Source organism: Saccostrea cucullata, unplaced genomic scaffold, assembly GCF_032062105.1.
Source record: "Saccostrea cucullata isolate Sc308-1 unplaced genomic scaffold, CSIRO_AGI_Scuc_v1 ctg256, whole genome shotgun sequence".
Taxonomy (NCBI): Eukaryota; Metazoa; Mollusca; class Bivalvia; order Ostreida; family Ostreidae; genus Saccostrea; species Saccostrea cuccullata.
Genome location: NW_026924265.1, coordinates 19,336 through 40,745, shown reverse-complemented (window position 1 = coordinate 40,745; position 21,410 = coordinate 19,336). Strand labels below are relative to the sequence as shown.

Genomic DNA, 21,410 nt, shown 5'->3' with positions numbered 1-21,410 from the left:
GATATCAAACTATGACAACATATTATATAGATCTTAAACTATGACAACATTATAGATATCAAACTATGACTACATATTAGATGATATCAAACTGTGACAAAATTTAATGATACCAAACTAAGATAAAATTTAATGATATCAAACTATGACAACATTTGATATCAAAATATAACATTGACAGCCCATGCACACAAAAACAAATTAAACTAAATTGTGGTTTTAGGGGAGGAAGGGGTGTTCATTTGGTGGGAGTATAATAAAGTTTGCATCACAGGTGAGTGAATTTCAGTGTGACTCATAAACTAATGACAGTAAAATCAGTGTAAAACAAAATACTGATAAGATCTCCAGCCAGGATCAAGTGTTTTTTTCCCACAGGGTAAAATCATAATATCTACAGATTATCAGGTAATACACCCTAACTAAAAACCAGTCACTGCTCAAGGGTACTACATAAAGTTATCTTCAATACAACCGTTTATTTTTGTCATGCTGGGTATTTCCAAGTCAGACATTTTTTTTAATCCCTATTGAAGTATGATATCGTAGTAGACAAAAAACAAACAAAATATCAAAATATGTTTTATAGTATGTCAATCTAATTGATATTATGTATATTATATTATATATCAATGTAAAAGCACAAATATTCGTGGGGGATTAAATTTCTTTTATTTGGTTGTTAATAATTATCAATGAGAATCAAATCCCACACAAAATTTTATACGACTACATATTGAATAAGATTATTTTCAAAAAACAGAATTAAATGCCCATGAAACTCAATTTTTGATGAATCAACAAAATTTTTTCCCACAAAAATTTGTGCTTCAACAGTATTTGTTTGTAACCCTTTAATACACTGTTTCAAGATTTTAAAAGTATAAAGCTTGTTTTATTTCAAGTTTTATTTCTAACCCCTTACACAGTTTAGTTTTAGTATATACTTGTTCTATTTCAAGTGAATTTACATATGTAAGCTTATAGCTTCCGCATGGTGACACATTAACCAAATATTTTTCACGTACCGGTACATTTTTATGTATTCTTAAAATATAGGATGTATTATGAACTTCCTGTTGTATTTATCTTTTAAGGAAAAGGAAATATCATGATAGTTTAAAACCAGAAGTCTCTGTTGAGACTGTAGCTCTACTGGTTTGTGCTTATAACAAAGGATGAGAAAAGAAGCCATTGCTATTAGACCAAAACTGTAGAAGGAGTAGCGTTTTAAAGGAATTTTACACATTTCTATTTTTAGTAACAATGGCAACAATGTTCATCAAAATCAAAAACCGATGAAGTACTCTATATATCTTAGAGTAGTCTACTTGTGTGCCAAGTTATATTGCAATCAGATCAAAACTGTAGGAGGAGTAGCGTTTTAAAGGAATTTCACAGGAAATTCTTTTTTTAGTAACCATGGCAACACCGTTCATCAAAATCAAAATCTGATGCACTATACAATGTATAATAGTGTAGACTACTTGTGTGCCAAGTTATATTGAAATCAGATCAAAATTATAGGAGGAGTAGAGTTTTAAAGGAATTCCACAGAAAATTCTATTTTTATTAACCATGACAACACCATTCATCGAAATCAAAAACCGATGCACTATTTTATGTATCTTTGTGTAGTCTACTTGTGTGCCAAATTATATTGAAATCAGATCAAAACTGTAGGAGGAGTAGCGTTTTAAAGGAATTTCACAGAAAATTCTATTTTTAGTAACCATGGCAACACCATTCATCGAAATCAAAAACCGATGCACTATTTTATGTATCTTTGTGTAGTCTACTTGTGTGCCAAATTATATTGAAATCAGATCAAAACTGTAGGAGGAGTAGCATTTTAAAGGAATTTCACAGAAAATTCTATTTTTAGTAACCATGGCAACACCGGTCATCGAAATAAAAATCCGATGCACTATTTTATGTATCTTTGTGTAGTCTACTTGTGTGCCAAGTTATATTAAAATCAGACCAAAACTGTAGGAGGAGTAGCGTTTTGAAAAATTGTTTACAGACAGACGGACAGACAGACGGACGACGGACGCATTACTATCGCATAAGCTCTTCTGGTCTCTGACCAGTAGAGCTAAAAACTGCAAAAAATATATAGTCATACATTACATATTTTTTGTATTTGGATTTTTATTCTTTGAAAATGTGTTTTTGTTGATGGGTTGGGAATTATCAAATCGCACCGGATTAAATGTATTAGGTTATATAATTTTTTTTTTTTTAACTTTTCTTTGGGCAAATACAATAAAGTGATCTTACAATTACCTGGGTACTTCTAATAAAAAACACCAGTCAAATTTTTCAAGTCAACAATTCTAAAAAAGCAATAAACCTGCATTAAGTCCTCCCAGTTGAACACTGTTCCACTTGGTGTCTGAGCAGTGACTTCTGGGATAGATAGGTCAGGGGTCACGACCTCTGATGGAAGCTGCTGGGAAGTAGGAATGGAACAAAGGCTTGGAACAGAAGAGGATCCTGTAGATGCCACAGATGAGGACTTCTGTACCTAAAACCAAGTTTGAACTTTTAACTTATTTTCACGTAGACTTGTAACGCAATAGTCTGAAAATATTTGTGCCTAATATCTTTGGAAATTGTACCTAAAACCAAGTTTGAACTTAAAGCTTATTATATCAATTAGAGTAATCGGTATGTCCTTCTGTCTGTCTGTTACGCTTTGGGGTACCCATCTTTTATCCGCAACTCCTCTTATACCACTGAGTGAAATTCAGTGAAACTTTCACAGAATCTTTATTACATATTGCCATTGTGCACCTCCTATTTTACTTTTTGATCTGACACATATTTTGGGTTTCCGGCCACAGCAAAACATGGATTTTGCCATTATGACCATATGGGAGGCGGGGGTATCATTTAGTGAGCTCATTGCTCACAATACCTCTAGTTTTTTTTTTTTCATGTAGACATGTAACTCAATAGTCTGAAAATATTTGTGCCTAATATCTTTGAAAATTGTACCTAAAACCAAGTTTGAACTTAAGCAATTTCTGTGCAATTCCAAGGTGTAAATTGATGATGATTACATTTACTTATTGGCACACTACAGTTATATTTATATTAACTATTTATTACTTGGCAGAAAGAGCTACAGTAAATTGATGGGTAATCAAGCAATGGAAAAAATCATCTACTATTCACTCTTCCAAGTGGTATACATACATTTTTTTTTCAGTTGCTATCAGTACTGACCTTGGAGGCGACTACGACCTGTACAAGTTTTGGTGAATTTCTGAGGACGTCCACCGCCTCACAGTGAGAGAGTCCAATCAAACTCTTTCCATTTATCATCAGCAATTCATCCCCACGCTTCAATCGTCCATCTCTGTATTGATCATAATTTATAAATAATCATAATTTATAAATATATCAATATTTCTATTTCAATTTTATTGTTATTGCTTTATCAAAGTAGAAAATTCTAAAATGATACATGGAGTCAAAAATCGCAACCATTCAAAGGTGTATATGTGATTACACTGTAGACTGTTGCAAGTTGCTTATGATTTTAAAAAATTGTAGTCTTGTTCTTGCTGAAGTCTATCAACTTTTTACTCTACTCTTAATTTTCTCCACTGAATCCCCATCAGGGCAATGACCATGAAGATAGAGTAAAAATTAACAATCTGAAGAAAATTACTTCTTTCTAATATGTATTCCTACGTATAAAAAAATCGGACCCCTATTATGCCTTACTCTAACCCCATTCCATCCTCAAGGCCTTTTGGGGTTAACAGACTATGCGATCGATCAAACTTTAAATTAATTTACACTAGTACAAGGGGATGCTTAATCTCAATTGATTAAAGTATTGGGTAGTTTTCTTAAAAAGACAATTTAAAATACATAATCTCTTAAAGAAATTTTTATGAAAATGTTGACCCTCTAACTAATCGTCCCACTCTTTAAGTACCAAGTACTAATATATTGATTAAAAGTTATGTCTAGCTATTGCATTTTTTTGGTCCAATGTTTCTAGAGAAAACTTTTTATGACCTTATAGGTTATCAACTATTTCTTGATCATCTTTATGTAAGTGGTGCCCATCTTCCACAAAAACTGAATTCTTTTTACTCAAAGACTTTATATATCAAGATTTGTTGAGATTGAACCAATCAATATGGAAAAGGAGGAAAAGAAAACAATGTACATCTTCGCTAGCCAAGGGTTTTCGGTCCGCACCTTAATGGGGAGCGGTGCGAACTGAAAACCTTTGGCTAGCGAAGATGAACAATGTACAGATGACACCAACAGCTAGACAGACAGATGCCAGTCTTTTGATCAGAAAGCTAATTTTTGTTTCTGGTTCAGGTGCGCTTACATTAATCTGTGAGCTATCTGAGTACAATTCAAGCAAAACTAGAAAACTGACCAGTCAGCAAGGGCCCCGCCATGGGGTAGAATTAATAGGGTGCAGCTTACGGAATGATAAAAAAATGTACGAAGAATAAGCAACAGCAACTGTATTCTTAAAATTTCAAGATAATTCCTGAATATTCAAGAACCTGAAAATAATATCCTTGTATTTACATTAGGCAGTAAAGAACAACTTAACATTGAATGTATATTTAAACAATTATCATGATTATGAAGCATGTGTTATATAAAATGCCAGCCTTCAATGAATGCAATTATCATGAAGGCTTGACCTTAACTTCAAACAAACAGCAGTTGCAGACAAGGGGTTTCATTAATCTTAAAGTGACAGATAAAGATAAGCCTACTAAATTTTCTGCAGCAGGCTAGATAATTAATCCCAAGGGATTAATTGTACCTCTCTCATCATTTTCTTCTTAAGTTACAATAAGAACTTTTTCAGTATTAATGATAAAATGGTGTTTTTATACAACTATCCTAAAAATTAATAATATTCTTGAATTAACATAAAGTGAAAAAAGTAAATCAAAAAATCTTCTTTAATCTATTTCTTGTTATTAAAATTCAAAGAAATCATAACTTTTAAACAAAAATAAATTATAAATATTCATATTTAAATCCACATTTCAGAGTGTTCATAGCATTTCAAATTGACTTAACTTCAAAACAAACTTCATTTGCAGACAGAGGTGGTAATTCATCTCAATTTGACAGATAAAGATAATGCTCTGGATTTTCTTCAGGAGGAAAGCTAATTAATCCCAAGGGACTCATAGAAGCATTCAGTTTACAATGGCAACATCTTCAGCAGTTATCTCTCTTTGCCACTGCTTTTGTATATAAAGTTAAGGAATCTACCCCACCACTCCAGCTCCAAACCAGGGGACATAGAGAACCAAACTTAGCATAAAAATATGTATTTCTGCCTACTGAACTACCATACCAAATTTGTACTTGATTGGGCAACCATAAAAAAAGTTGCCCATTCATTCTTATGCATAGTTAAGGAATCTACCCCACCACCCCAGCTCCAAACCAGAAGACATAGAGAAGCAAACTTAGCATCAAAATATGTATTTCTGCCTACTGAACTACCATACCAAATTTGAACTTGATTGGGCAACTATAAAAAAAGTTATTAGATAAAAACAGAAAATTTGTGGACGGAAGAGTGACAGACGGACAGACAGACAGACAGACAGACGGACGGACAGACAGAGTGATTACTATAGGGCACCCGCAAATCCTTGTGGGGCCCTAATAATTCATTTTTCTCTGTTTAAATAAAGCCAAGCAAGTATTTTGTAAAACTGAAGCTTCTTGAACAGTGAAACAGATGCAGTAATTATAAGGAGCTAGTCTGTGTGGCTGTTGGCATTGTAAGACTTCTCATTTAAGGACACAGAGCTGATTAGAAATGTCTTGATGAATAAAAACCAGCTTCTGGTTAACCCATTGATAGGCCCTGTCAAACTGCGGATGTATGGAAAATGTCTTCTTCAACAAGACCTTTTGTGCTTCAAATACTTTTTTCTTTCAATTATCTCAGCAGAAACAATTCAACAAATAGAAAAATCTCACATGACAGGAAAAACCTTGTCTGAACTCAAAAGATGTTGTCATCACTATATCTGGCATAAGCTATTAGCATCTATCACAATACATTCCCTTGTCTTAAAAAACATGCCTGCACACCCGTGAAAAAAATTACATTTGATTAATTTTTTTATCTGACTTTTTTCTTCTAAATCTAACAAGAGCCTTCCATCTATAATTTTGTCGAGTATATCGCTAATTTAAATTTTCTCAAGGAAGAGCCATGCAGCTTCAGATTAGAGTAAAGGGAACTTATGTTTGCAACCATGAGAATGCTAAAATCATATCCTGTCTTTCAACAATGATACCTACATGTGCAATAAGGAATGACAGAAAAAAAAGTTTTAAAATGCATGACACAGCATGGCATAACTTTGGCATTTTTGGCATATTAAATTGAGCAGTTACGTCTGGTTTTATTGTAAAACAAGAGGCCCACGGGCCTTATAGGTCACTTGAGTATCATGTAACAACTTTCCAACAATTGAATTTGGTTCGTGTTTTAAACCAGAGGCCATGAAATTCACAATTTTGAAAGAGGCACCATTGCTTGTCAAAATTATAAACTTAGCATGCTTACTCTATTTACTTAATACCCAGAGGTAGATCAGAGTAACAAAGAGAAAATGCATTTCCACTTTTATATAACCAATTGTGTACCCCATCTAAAGGAAGCACTGACCCTGGAGTCACATATTTCAAAATTTTGGAAATTTTATCTTAGATTTTATTTCATCATAAATGGTTGATGAATACCAAAGAGCAGATTTCAAAGCATTAATTTATTTTCAGACTATGTAACCTCCCCCCCCCCCCCCAACGATACCCGTGACCCAGGGGGCATGTAATTAACCATTTTGCTAGATGCACCTTTCTTCCTCATAAATATATATACTTGGATCATAAGCATAATACCCAGGAGCAAAGGACAAGATTTTCAAAGAATTTTTCACTACATAATCAAAAGAGCCCCCCCCCTCCTTACACTGAATGACAAAAGCCCTGACACAGGGGCCATGAAATTCACACATTTGGTTGAGGCATTATAACTTTATACTAAATTAGTTTATTTAATACCCAGAAGCAGAGGAGGAGATTTTGAAAGAATTCATGCATTTTCACTGTATAATCAATAGAGCCCTGCCCTAACACCAGAACCCCTGACCCTGGGGCCATAAAATTCACAATTTTGGTAGAGGCACTCTTGCTCATCATAACTATGTACTTAGATAGTTTATTTAATACCCAGGAGCAGAGAAGAAGATTTTCAAATGCATTTTCACTATATAATCAATAGAGCCCCGCCCTAACACCAGAACCCCTGACCCTGGGGCCATAAAATTCACAATTTTTGTAGTGTCACTCTGACTCATCATAACTATGTACTTGGTTAGTTTATTTAATACCCAGGAGCAAAGGAGAAGTTTTTGAAAGAATTCATGCATTTTCACTGTATAATCAATAGAGCCCTGCCCTAACACCAGAACCCTGACCCTGGGGCCTTAAAATTCACAATTTTTGAAGAGGAACTCTTACTCATCATAACTATGTACTTCGTTACTTTATTTAATACCCAGGAGCAGAGAAGAAGATTTTTAAAGAAACTAGAAAACTGACCAGTCAGCAAGGGCCCCGCCATGGGGTAGAATAAAAAGGGTGCAGCTTACAGAATGATTAATAAATGTACAAAGAAAAAGCAACAGCAACTGTATTCTTAAAATTTCAACATAATTCCTGAATATTCAAAAACCTGAAAATAATATTCTTGTATTTACATTAGGCAGTAAAGAACAACTTAACATTGAATTTATATTTAAACAATTGTGAATCTTGTGTTATATGAAATTTTTTTTAATGCCATCCTTCAATGAATGCAAATATCATGAAGGCTTGACCTTAACTTCAAACAAACAGCAGTTGCAGACAAAGGTTTTCATTAATCTTAAAGTGACAGATAAAGAGAAGCCTACTAAATTTTCTGCAGCAGGCTAGATAATTAATCCCAAGGGATTAATTGTACCTCTCTCATCATTTTCTTCTAAAGTTACAATAAGAACTTTTTCAGTATTAATGATAGAATGGGGTTTTTATACAACTACATTAAAAATTAAAAACATTCTTGAATTAATATATTTTTAAAAAAAAGGAAAAAAGTGAAAAAAAAGTACCCTGGTAAAACAAAAAATTTTCTTTAATCTATTTCTTTTTTTAGGATTCAATGAAATCATAACTATCAAACAAAAATAAATAATAAAAATTTATATTTAAATCCACATTTCAGAGTGTTCATAGCATTCCAAATTGATTTAACTTCAAAACAAACTTCATTTGCAGACAGAGGTGGTAATTAATCTCAAAGTGACAGATAAAGATAATGCTCTGGATTTTCTTCAGGAGGAAAGCTAATTAATCTCATGGGACTCCTAGTAGCATTCAGTTTACTGAATGGGAACATCTTCAGCAGTTATCTCTCTTTGCCACTGCATTCTTATATAAAGTTAAGGAATCTACCCCACCACCCCAGCTCCAAACCAAGGGACATAGAGAACCAAACTTAGCATCAAAATATGTATTTCTGCCTACTGAACTACCGTACCAAATTTGATCTTAATTGGGCAACCATAAAAAAAGTTGCCCGTTCATTCTTATGCATAGTTAAGGAATCTACCCCACCACCCCAGCTCCAAACTAGAAGACATAGAGAATCAAACTTAGCATCAAAATATGTATTTCTGCCTATTAAACTACCATACCAAATTTAAACTTGATTGGGCAACCATAAAAAAAGTTATTAGAAAAAAACAGAAAATTTGTGGACGGAAGAGTGACAGACGGACAGACAGACAGACAGACAGATGGACGGACAGACAGAGTGATTACTATAGGGCACCCGCAAATCCTTGCGGGGCCCTAATAATGCATTTTCACGATATAGTCAATAGAGCCCCGCCCTAGAACTAGAATCCCTGACCCTGGGGCCATGAATTTAACAATTTTGGTGGAGGACTCAATGATTATTACATTCATGCTAACAGTTTGACTGCTTGGTGTCCAGGAGTAAAGAAGAAGATTTTTAAAGATTGCACTAATTTTAGTGGTTTTGGCCCCACCCCTCAGGCCCCAGGGGGCAGGGACCATGAAATTCAAAATTTTTGTTCCCCTTCACCCATAGATGCTTTATGCCAAATTTGGTGGAAATTGGTTGAGTGGTTGCAGAGAAGAAGCTGAAAATGTTCAAATGTTAACACACTACGAACGACGCACGACGGACGAAAACGGATAGCAATAGGTCACCTGAGTTTACTCATGTGACCTAAAAATAGAATCCTACTTCTTTATGAGATCTTTATTTTGACATGTAATTAATGTTGAAGGTATATAAATAGGAAAATGTCATTTTCACATGAGATTTTATAAGTAATAATATTATTTACAACCACTAGAATAAGTAGAAGTGATGTACCGCTTAGGTACATCGAATTTTAATACCACGAAAATGTGTTGCAAAATTAACCTGACCCACCCTCTAAACAACAACTTTTGTCAATCTGTTCATGCTGTTAGAATATTCTTCTTGCATTTTTATTTATATTCCTTGCTCTATCTGTGAGTGTTGTAATGTTTAAGGAATACCTGTCTTATTTTGTGATTTCTTGATTTGATCAACGATTGGCTTGCGTGATAATTTGCATAAACGCCGGATGGGGTTTATGCATAAAATCATCACGCAAGCCAATCGATTGATCATTATCATGAAATCGAAAAATCTGACAGTTATTTCTTATATTTACATGGTATTGATTCCACCAATCCACGTGCTAGAAGCCCTGCTTCTTGTCTCTATTAAGTTGTCCTGCCCTGCACATGATTTTTTTTAACCGAGCCTATCGATGAACCAGTACATTGATGGAGAAATAAAGTACATTGACTGTTTGTAATTTTATCTCGAACAAAGACATTGGAAATGTAAATATTGTGGAATAAAACATGTGAGTATATTTTAGTACACACATAAATGTATACTTGGAATATTAATTAATCTGGGTCATGGGACAATCCCTCACATCTGTTAGAATGTCCTATATATTTCTAATGTAGCAAAGAGGGGCAGACTAACTCCCTCACAATTCTTAAGAATACAAATGAAGTTGCTTTTGAATTGAGATTGATGACTAAGATCAGAGTTATCTGCCCTTGATTACTGTACTACAATAGCAATACATGGAACAAAGTCTAACCAGTTCAGTATTAGTATTTAACTGACAGATTGTTGTACCTGAATGCTGCCCCACCCTCTGTGATCCCTGCCACAAAGATCCCTATGTCTCCTTTCTTGGATCCCCTCCCTCCGGCAATGTGAATTCCTAGTCCATTCTCATCTTTCAGCAAATGCAGTTTTGTAACAATCCGTTTCTGAATCAATGACATTTAAAATTATATGCACAAATAATATAAACTTTCAATACATGTCCCAGGTATTTAATGTCTCTCTATTACATTAAAAGAAGAGGTAGTTCAATTCTTCAAGAAACTAAAGGTTTTCTTTTTAGTTATTTCAATCATTATAATATTGCTAAAAGCTACGGAAATTCCATTGCCATGCCTATTTTTCAAATTTTTCCTGTTAATTATTAGTTTGAACAGATAACTAACAAAACAACCGACAGCCATTAATCAACCTTTTAGTCACACTAGTTATGACCACAATGGGAGTTTCCTGCTTTTTTTGTTTCTCTCTAGTTGACTTTGAACCTGTGACCTTGTGTTCTTTACATTGGGGCAATGTTACACATTCTCCAAAAATAACATATTTTTAATTACATATAGTACTTTATACCATTGGACTGGATAAGAAAACTTTATGTCAATGGTGTTTTAAAGTTATATTTTGAAGAACTTCTCGCCTAATCAGAGGGGATTAAATTTAGAGCTTCATTTAAACAGACATAAATAGTCTATTTTGGACACCAGTGTCCGTCACCAGCCCTATTTTTACCTTAGGGACGTAGCTGCTGCCTCCACTGTCTGAGCTGTAACAGGAGGTGGGGGTCTGGGTACCACCCCGGTCCTGGTGGTACCGCCACCCTTTCTTGTTTTTCTTGTACAGATGCTTATTTGTGTTAATGCTGATCAGTTCAGGATCAGAACTGTACATGGTAGTGTCTTGTTCACTTGAATTTTTCAGAGAACCTACTTTTCCCCGTTTTTTGAGAGTCATTTGAGCTGTATTCACAGTGTCCATTACATCTTGTGTCAGGTTTATTGGGACGGTATTCCATTCAACAGTATCTTCTATAAGAGAGGCACTATGAGTCCTATTTTTGTTTCCTAAATTTACATTTACATAGTCTGACTTAGATATCTGAGAACTACTAGATACACATATTGCACTTTCACTCATTTGATGTTGGAACGTTTGTCTTGCGACATTAAGTGAAAGATTGTCAGAATTATCTATGAACACATCGTCTATAGACCCCATGTCATTTCCAAAGCTACCCATGGAATCGAGAGTCAATGAGCTGCCATCATTTCTGTTGCCGAGATACCAGTTGTCATGGCCTCCAGAGTTTCCAGGCAATGAATCAAGGGACTGTGTCATGATGGATTTATTCTCTTTTTCCTGATCTTCTTCAGATTTACTGGGTGTATCCTGACTGGTGGGGGGAGGGGGTGCAGGACGCTTCTTCTTCCTTCGTAGTGTCATGGTGACTTTTCCCGATCTCACTGCGTTTGCCAACAACAACCTGTAGACAGATGATATCAAATTTTATCATTCTAGCACCAAAAATTATTCATTTTCATCAACTGGCTATAAAATCATGACCAAGACTTTCAGACTAAAAACCACTTTGTCCTAAACATGTGTTTATTTCTCATTCAGATTTAAGTGCATTTGTTTCCTTTCAGAAATATCAATAAGGACATTATCTTTATTTCAGAAATAACCCTGCATGAGTTGCCAAGATGTGTGCCAAATTGTAGTGGTAATGCTTTTAACATTGTCATGAACCTTGACCTAAAACCAAGATATACAAAAAAATCTTTATAAAGTTTGCTATCTTTCTTGATGGATACAGATAAAAAGCTACAGAAGACCACATCCAGCAGAGTTTGTTCTCTGATGGTTCAGTTTTTATGTGTTCGGCACCTGTGGTTCAAAATCTGTAATAAGATGTATATAATACCTTTAACAACAACTCTCAAACAAAAATAAAATAAAAATAATAATAAAATAAAATAAAATAAAAGTTGTTTGTACAACTCTCAAACAATAACCCTCGTACCACATATTCTATACAAAAATTCCTACTAATAATTTATCTATCTTTTCCCCTATGAAAAACCAAAATTGACATCTTTCAATGAAAAAGGTAGATTGATTGTATATTGATTTATGTCCCGTTTGAGAACTCACCATATGCCGGTGAAGGGTTTCAAATTTAAACCTTTAAACTCATCACTCATGGCTATTGAGAAGTGAGGGATCTTTATTGTGTCAATGCCTACCATGACAAGGGGCCTCGTTTTTTATATTCAACAGACCCACAACTTTCTTTTTCAATGCGTTAAGGGCTTGGTAGAGGAATAGACTGGAACCCTGACATTGGTTAACAGGCGCAAGCGCCCTGAAAAACTAATTCCTAGTGGCAGCGACTGGAATCAAGGGCAGAGAACCAGTGCTAGGTAGAGGAACAGTTGCTGTGCATTTTTATCAACTTAAGTCAGTCATGGTTTTGATTCGAACACATACCCTCTTTCATAAGCTAACCGTCCTGTACTAGGAAAAGTATGTACTGTTTAATTATGGGCTGAATGCAATAGTTCAAATTGTGTCCATCAGTGTAATTTGAACTCATACAACTTAACTTGTATTTACATTTATACACCCGGTAGTATTATCTAACAGCTATATAGAGTCCTATTCTTTTGAGAGGATTATGTCATATTTTGAAAAATCATCTAATCTCCTAAGTGTAAATTTGCAATAAAAAAGTTCTTACAGAGAATAGTGATGTATGAATTTTAAGTTGGCTGAAGTAATCAAGTAGAGTGCATGGAATTAAATAAATGAACTATTAAAGATTAATAAAATTGGGAAATAAATGTAAAATTCAAGTTCTTACTGAGAAATAACAAAATTACACCCTTTAATAATTGCTCTCTCCCAATAGGTACCACAGTATAAATATATAAGGTTAATTAAAATATCTTGTAAATTTTCTCTCAAACTGAGCTAATTAAACTTAAAACATGCAGATCAGATGGAAGGATGGAAAGAAATAGGGTTCAAAGAATTGGACATGACATATACTAGCTATTATGTTCTGGATATATACATGTTGGGGCACAAAAATATGAAGATAAATATATAAAAATATAGATTTTTTCTGAACTTGATTCTGATCATCATCCCCATCTCTTGGAAATCCACATACTGGTAACCCCATGCAGCCAGGAATGATAAAGGACGTCTATAAATACCCAGCAGTCGACTTATAAAGCAGTTCTTATCTACTGGGCTGATGGATATGAGTCTATATTTTTATCTCCTAAATAAAAATGCAACAACTGTTCTGACCCCCTGGCATTTCAACTAACACAGTTTCCAACTAAAAAATCAAATTAGGCTGGTCATACGTTGCAATTTAAGGCAGAAAACATATAATGTAATACCACATAATTACAATATTTACATTATAATAGAGTTTTGTAAGTTTTCTATTGTGTTTACAATATTTACACGTAAGGTAATGTCTTACACCTGAGTGTATCATATTTCATGTTATTTTTGGTTATAATTTGAAGAGATGAAGGTCTATATCAATTCTACAGCTGTTCAGTTGGAAAGTGAAGTTGGTGTCAAGGTCATTTCCTGTTTTATATTAAACCAGAAAGTGTTTAAAAAACAGTTTTGGGGTTTTTGTTGCTGTTGTTTTTTTTTTCTTAAAAAGAAGATGTACTTATCAACACTTAGCTGCTGGCAGCTGCCCCAGATGTAGACCAGGATTGATCAATACAGGAGGCACATCATTGATTTTAAATTAATATTATTTATTACTGTCAAATCTTCAAAAGTACACAAGTCTGCAGTTTGTGACTCATGATTATAGATTATAATCACCTAGTTATTCATATTTATTAGAGCCATACAATATACCATGCATAGGGCATTTTAACAAGAATTATACAGAGCTAAAATACATAGCCTTATAAAGTAAAAATTCTGAACAGATACTGAATGTTCCTTTTACAGCCATCTGCGCATCAGCTGAATATGTTTAAAATGTGACAGTCACAAATACAGATTTCAAAGCATGTCATAATTTACATTTCCGAGTGTTTCCATGCATATCAGTCTAAAAATAAAGCAAAATGTCACTGAAGTTAAGAGTGAAAAAAGGGAATGATTGTGACTAATTACATTTAATTAAAAGTTAGTTTAAAAAGTATTCATACATTTCAGAATTGGAGAAATAACATGCACTTAATAATAGGACATTTTACCCTTAACTTTATAACATAGTCATTCCTCCCTATAAACTTGTGTGTGTAGTCAGTAATGGGTTCTCTATTCTAGTCTGTGACTTACAGACGCCTGCATGTACCGTACAAAACTAGTCATGAACATCAGAATAAGCAACAGAAACAAAGGGGGTCTTTAAGGCGTGCCCAGTCTCAAATATCATAAAAAGTACATGTGTATGATTAGCATATTTATTTTAAATACATACATGTATATGATCAATTTGACAATTTTTTGAAACATCCTTGAAGTGACTGGTTTATTTTCCTCCCAATACTGATATAATCTTACACTATGGAGATTCCCCTTCCTAGATCAGATCTATAATTATATGACAGTAAAAGAAAAGGGAAGTGAGCACACTTATAATTATGGATAGCTGTTGTCACATTCTCCTCCCTACACTTGATTGTACCCTCAAGGATAAGCAACCATTCCCTCTGTATATCTGACCCTAACTAAAGACTGGCGAATTCCTAAAGAAAAGAGAGTGTCTCCTTTAATCTACCACTTCTAAAGACAAGTGGGTCATTTACCCTCCCAACATCTTACTACTGCTAAAGACAAGTGAGTCCCCCCCCCCCTCGTTTGACCATAGCTAAATACAATGAGTCCCTTCAGTAATCAAATTCTTGAATAAGACAAGTGTGTCCTACATCCTCCCTTCATCTGACCCTAGCTACAAAGATAAGTGCATATCTTCCTTCATCTGACCCTAACTAAAGACAAGTGAGACTCTCCCTTCATCTGACCCTAACTAAAGTCAAGTGACTTCCTCCCTTCATCTGACCCTAACTAAAGTCAAGCGACTTCCTCCCTTCATCTGACCCTAACTACAAAGATAAGTGCATATCTTCCTTCATCTGACCCTAACTAAAGACAAGTGAGACTCTCCCTTCATCTGACCCTAACTAAAGTCAAGTGACTTCCTCCCTTCATCTGACCCTAACTAAAGTCAAGCGACTTCCTCCCTTCATCTGACCCTAACTAAAGTCAAGTGACTTCCTCCCTTCATCTGACCCTAACCAAAGACAAGTGAGTCCCTCCCTTCATTTGACCCTAGCTAAAGACAAGTGACACTCTCCCTTCATCTGACCCTAACTAAAGACAAGTGAGACTCTCCCTTCATCTGACTCTAACTAAAGACAAGTGACACTCTCCCTTCATCTGACCCTAACTAAAGACAAGTGACACTCTCCCTTCATCTGACCCTAACTAAAGACAAGTGAGTCCCTCCCTTCATTTGACCCGAACTAAAGACGTGAGACTCTCCCTTCATCTGACCCTAACTAAAGACAAGTGACACTCTCCCTTCATTTGACCCTAAGTAAAGACAAGTGAGTCCCTCCCTTCATCTGACCCTAGCTAAAGACAAGTGAGTCCCTCCCTTCATCTGATCCTAGCTAAAGACAAGTGAGTCCCTCCCTTCATCTGATCCTAGCTAAAGACAAGTGAGACTCTCCCTTCATTTGACCATAACTAAAGACAAGTGAGTCCCTCCCTTCATTTGACCCTAACTAAAGACAAGTGAGTCCCTCCCTTCATTTGACCCTAACTAAAGATAAATGAGACTCTCCCATCATCTGACCCTAGCTAAAGACAACTGATTCGCATATTCCAGTCTTCTTACATCTGATTTCATCATGAAGACATGTGTCCCATTCCCCTTTCCTCCAAATAATTTTAACCTTATATGGCAGTATGACTACACCTTTTGATTATTTCCTGACCCTCCAGCAGTATACTTCTTACCTGTACTCCTCCGAATCCTCCACAGAACCCCCAAAAAGCCTCTCAAATTTCTCCAAATTACTGGCCATTATTGTCATGTTCTCACCTCACTAAATAAACGCTCAAAATCCAGAAATATTAGAGATGACACAAACCAATCAGGGTTCATTAATGAGACAGAAACACATGATGTGAGGCATGCTAAATACATCCTTGTGTCAAACCTAATATTGCTTCAAATACACCAGAATTAGATTAGAATATTTCAGGGAGGTAAAGCCGTGTACCAAGGAAGAAAATATTCTTCATCTACAGGAACCTTACCTATATTTTATCTGAGGTTCAGCAAAAGCAATATCGATAAACTCCAAGATAAACCTTCAAAGTTGAAAAACAATCTTCTTCCCAGTTTCACACATAGGTAAAGTGATTGCCAAGTCTCGACATCAAAAAAAACTTATGAGCATCAAACAAGCTGGGCTTCACATACGTACAAGCTTAATTGATCGGCATCTGATTAAAAAACAAATTTTAATGGCACCTGCCTGAACTTTTTGTCAGGGTTTACAATGAGCCTTCATGTTTTTATTTCCTTACACTCTTTTTAAAATTATTTGCATCAATTGAAAATGGAATTAAAAACTTTTCCTGATTTTTATGTAATTATGAGGCAATGATTGATTTGGACAAATTGTTCTTCTATTTTTGATTCTGGTATGTATCATCATGATCTTAGCCCTGTAAAGAGCTTCCTAATTTAAAATGACCATTTCCTAATTGGAAATTAAGATTTCCGGTATAAATTCATCATATACATGCATATACTTCTGTAGTGAAAAGGAATCTATTTGACATTGCAATATTTAGTAATTATCATAACTTTTAAATTCTTTTTTTTAAAAGTTCATTGTCTAATATCATCCAATAATTAAATGATTAAACAATATAGGATTTACATTTTATTTCCTAAGAAAAATAAGATTGAGGAGTGACTTGATAATTGTTTAAAATAAGAAATATTTAAGTTGTTCCTTGAATTTGATGATAAAGATAGAGACAGGAAGTCTAAAGAGGGACATGCCCATTACACACACGAACAAGACAATCTTTACAGAGAAGGTAGTCAGGAAATATCTTAAATTCATCTTTAATTAAAAAAGTCTCCTATCACTATAATATAGAGTCTATATAGGCCTAGCAGTTTTGTTGAAATTCATCATAATAACAAATGATCAACTATACATGTACATTTTATGCGGAGAATATCACGCATGAATTAATTGTATTTCTAAAGATAAATTCGAAACACCAGACATTAAATTATATAAATTGCCATTTATAATTCTGCTTCAACTAATCAAATTTCTGAAACAAGAATTAGATAAAAAATACTTTATGATTTTTTATGATAATAGGTACATGTAAATATAAAGAAGACAGAACGATACCATATCTGGAGAATTTTAAGATTTTAAGTTCCTGTAAAACATTTCTATTCTTAAATATTATCAATATTTTATTCTGTTACAAACAAATGATGCACAGTATACTTATTTTACAAGGGATTAAAATGTACCTACCCTCTATTTACAATCTTCTCAAAATGCTCCATTAGTAAAATCATTCAGATAAAAGGTTGACAGAGTGATTTTTCCATGAATAAATAAAATCCCACAAATGTCTATCAATCAACTTTATAGAAATTATCAAAAGAATAAACAGGAATTAATTCTCGTCAACAATCACCTGGCCGGGTATTTCCAGGTGAGAATATTCAGGTAAACATAACACTTCCTCCACATTGGAGTTCAATCACCCAGAGGAACAGAGAGCAGACTAGTACACGTTACGCAATAACCTCGCTCAGGTATCACAACTACGGTACATAGTACTTCGGCACTAAACACTGGTCAGATTACTAGAACCTCGCTCAGGTATCACAACTACGGTACACAGTACTTAGGCACTATAAACACTGGTCAGATTACTAGAACATCATCAGTCAGGTATCACAACTATACACAGTACTTAGGCACTATAAACACTGGTCAGATTACTAGAACCTCGCTCAGGTACCACAGCTACAGTACATAGTACTTCAGCACTTAACACTGGTCAGTTTACATGTACTAACATCTATTATTATAAGCTACCTCTAATTGTGTGTATATGGATGCATCCAGATCAGTAGCTTATGGTAAAAAACATGTTTCAAGTGTGTTCCTTTCCTTCCTTTTGCACAGAAAGTCTATATATACATGTATATGTTGATATTATACTGGAATTGTGACAACGGAATGTATGTGAATATATATAAATAACTATTATATCTACACTGTATCTATGTAATGATCCTGATTATAGCAGCAGAAAAAAAAACTAATTAAAATGTGTACTGTGTCAGTCTCTGTCTGACTGTGAATAGGATAAGTGCATGACATCACGATACTGGAAGCAGGAAAAACCCAAAATGCATGGTTATTTCTCTTACAAATTGCTTTATTGATCATGAATGTAAAGTACATATTAAATTTTTTTCACCAACCGAAAAGTACCCTTTAGATGGAAACTATATGGTTTCCTGATACGTACACTACATCACAAAAAAAATTGTCCAACATCCCAAGCAAATAGGCCATTGAATGGTTTGAACAAATCTGACCACACTCTACCTGAGGACGCTTCCAAATAGATTATCAAAGCTAATTATCTGTTCTTGACAAGAAGAGTAAACAAAATTTCAAATATGTTCCTATGTTAAGCCATGATTTGTCCTAAATGTGGCCCCACCTATCCTGGGGTTGCTGATTTGAACAAGTTTTTCATTTTTAAAAAGAACTTTCTGTCAGTCAGATGCAGCCTCTTTCTGAATCCTCTCAGAATTTGAATTAAACCAGAGGTATTTATTATTCAAGTATTTTACCCTGGATATATATCTCAAATCCTTGATATCATGAAGTTTTTTGTTTTTTTTGGCCCATTGAGTTCAAGAGACTGATGTTTGACTGTACATTGTATATTAATAAGTAATATCATCATGAGACTTGTGATTCAATCAAGTCTTAGCTCTTAATGAAAGACAAACTCTTTTACATATACTCGGTATATGTACATTACATGTATACATGAATAACACAAAATCTTGGTGAAAGTCCCTAAACTCGAACTTAAGATGAGGAAGTACTTTTTATGAAAGGAGTAGGTGACAGAACTAACATAATGTGATATGAAAACTTCTCTCCTTCAAGTGCATCTTCATTTCTATTTTTGGCACATAAAAATTCCTTCTTTTTTTTTTAAATCATTTTCTGATTTTCAATATATTAAAACAAAAAATTCATAGTGAAAGATGTAATTGAAAAATAACAACAATGAACATTAATTTTTACAAAAGACTGATTGAAAAGCTGAAATTTGCATTTAAAATAAATCAATTAATGTATGAAATTTATTGGTAAGAAGTTATAATTCTAGCTTTCATAGTACGAGTACAAATGTAATTATATGTAAGTTTGTTTGTATGTTATTTAACGTCCCTATCGAGAATTTTTCACTCATATGGAGACACCACCACTTGCCAGTAGAGAGCTGCAAATTTTGTCCTATACTCAGCACTCAAGGCCATCGAGCAGGGAGGGATCTTTTTCGACTTTTCGTGCCAGAACCTACTGCAACACAGGACCTCGGTTCATACAGTCTCATCCGAAGGACCAGTCTCTAAGTCCCACAGTGGGATTCAAACCCACGACGTAAGGATCAACTCCTTACTTCAAAATTCTAGAGAAGATGCTCTAACCACTGCGCCATGCGGGCAATTTATTGGTACATGCAAGATAAATACTTACAGACAGACAGATGAACAGGAATGCCATATACTCAAGGTTTTACACATACAGATTTAACTAATCTCCAAGAATGGCACTGTTTCTTAATTTTCATTTCTCCCATTAAAAGAGGGGATGCCTTTCCATTTTATTAGTCATAAATTCTAGCTTCTACTAACTTCTCAGAATGCTTTACCGGTAATCATGGCAAAATATGTAGAAACTAATTAACATATAACATTCTGAAGAAGGTCAAAATGTGAAAAGTTAACAGACTACTACACCTCTTTGATCCACTAAAACTGAGACCCCCTTATATAGCCCACCTAAGGCTCGCTGTGTGATGAACCAATCTGAATCTACATTATACATATATATATGGAACCTTTCTGTTACCAGTAATTTTTTTTCTTTCTGGCTCCCTGCTTATGGAGATTTTTATAACTCCATTTCCCCTTCTTATCTCCCCTTGAAAGATGGCATGGCCAAAAGCTCCCTTGATTCAGGTGAGCTAAAACAAGTAATACATGCATGTATCTAATGAACCATTCCAATATATGTATTCATCAAGTTTCTGTATTTAAACTTTTTTGAAATATATCCATGAAACGCGAAATGTAGATTTATAGATAATTACTGTGGACCTGGTTTTGTTATCAGTATACAATTTCCTCCTCTCCCCCAGGAGTTCGTTAGCCAGATAATTAGCTTAACATCCAAGCTGATTGGTTTAATGTCCAGTCTGACCTTTGGTTCTGAGCAAACAGTAACTCACTAACACGAGTCTCAGTGGCTTTCTAGTGTACCCAATAATTAACTGACTCCTGTTATTGTCCAGTTAATTTTATCACTGATCACTGTTATTATTGATAAGGCTGGCTTCAGAAACATGGTGTATTGAATCAAATATCACATTTAGAAAAGGAAAATTAATTTGTACAACAAATACTTTATAGCATCTAGTACAGTGCCTTATTACAAAATCATTGTTTTCAGATTCATACAAGTTGTCATGCAGTCCTAAAAAAATTAACTTTAAATTTTAAGACATGTCTGAGATAATTAAAAACCTGATTTTTCCAATTACAGATATTCATAAATGTAAGCTTTAACAATTAGATCTAAAGATTTCAAACACAGTCCTTTCATTGAACCCAAAGTGGTTTTAACAACTGTCTCTGCTAATAAGTCATAATTGACTGCAGCATCTGCCAAACCTTTGATGATCTTTTTTCTGGGAAACTTGAGATCGCTGAGATTTAGTAGGATGTTTGGCACATCTCTTAAAGCATTTGTCTTGAATATATACCCCT

At 34.4% G+C, this 21,410-nt stretch overlaps 1 protein-coding gene across 1 annotated transcript in view; it reads right to left on the bottom strand.

Annotated features, from left to right (window-relative positions):
* Positions 1-21,410, bottom strand: part of LOC134266075 (uncharacterized) — a 56,331-nt gene that overhangs the window by 32,750 nt on the left and 2,171 nt on the right. The window contains exons 2-5 of the mRNA XM_062748314.1: positions 11,012-11,762; positions 10,292-10,428; positions 3,235-3,367; positions 2,357-2,530 (exon numbers count right to left, since the gene is read on the bottom strand). Of these exons, the coding sequence (XP_062604298.1) occupies positions 2,357-2,530; positions 3,235-3,367; positions 10,292-10,428; positions 11,012-11,762 (1,195 nt within the window). The remainder of the gene's footprint in view (positions 1-2,356; positions 2,531-3,234; positions 3,368-10,291; positions 10,429-11,011; positions 11,763-21,410) is intronic.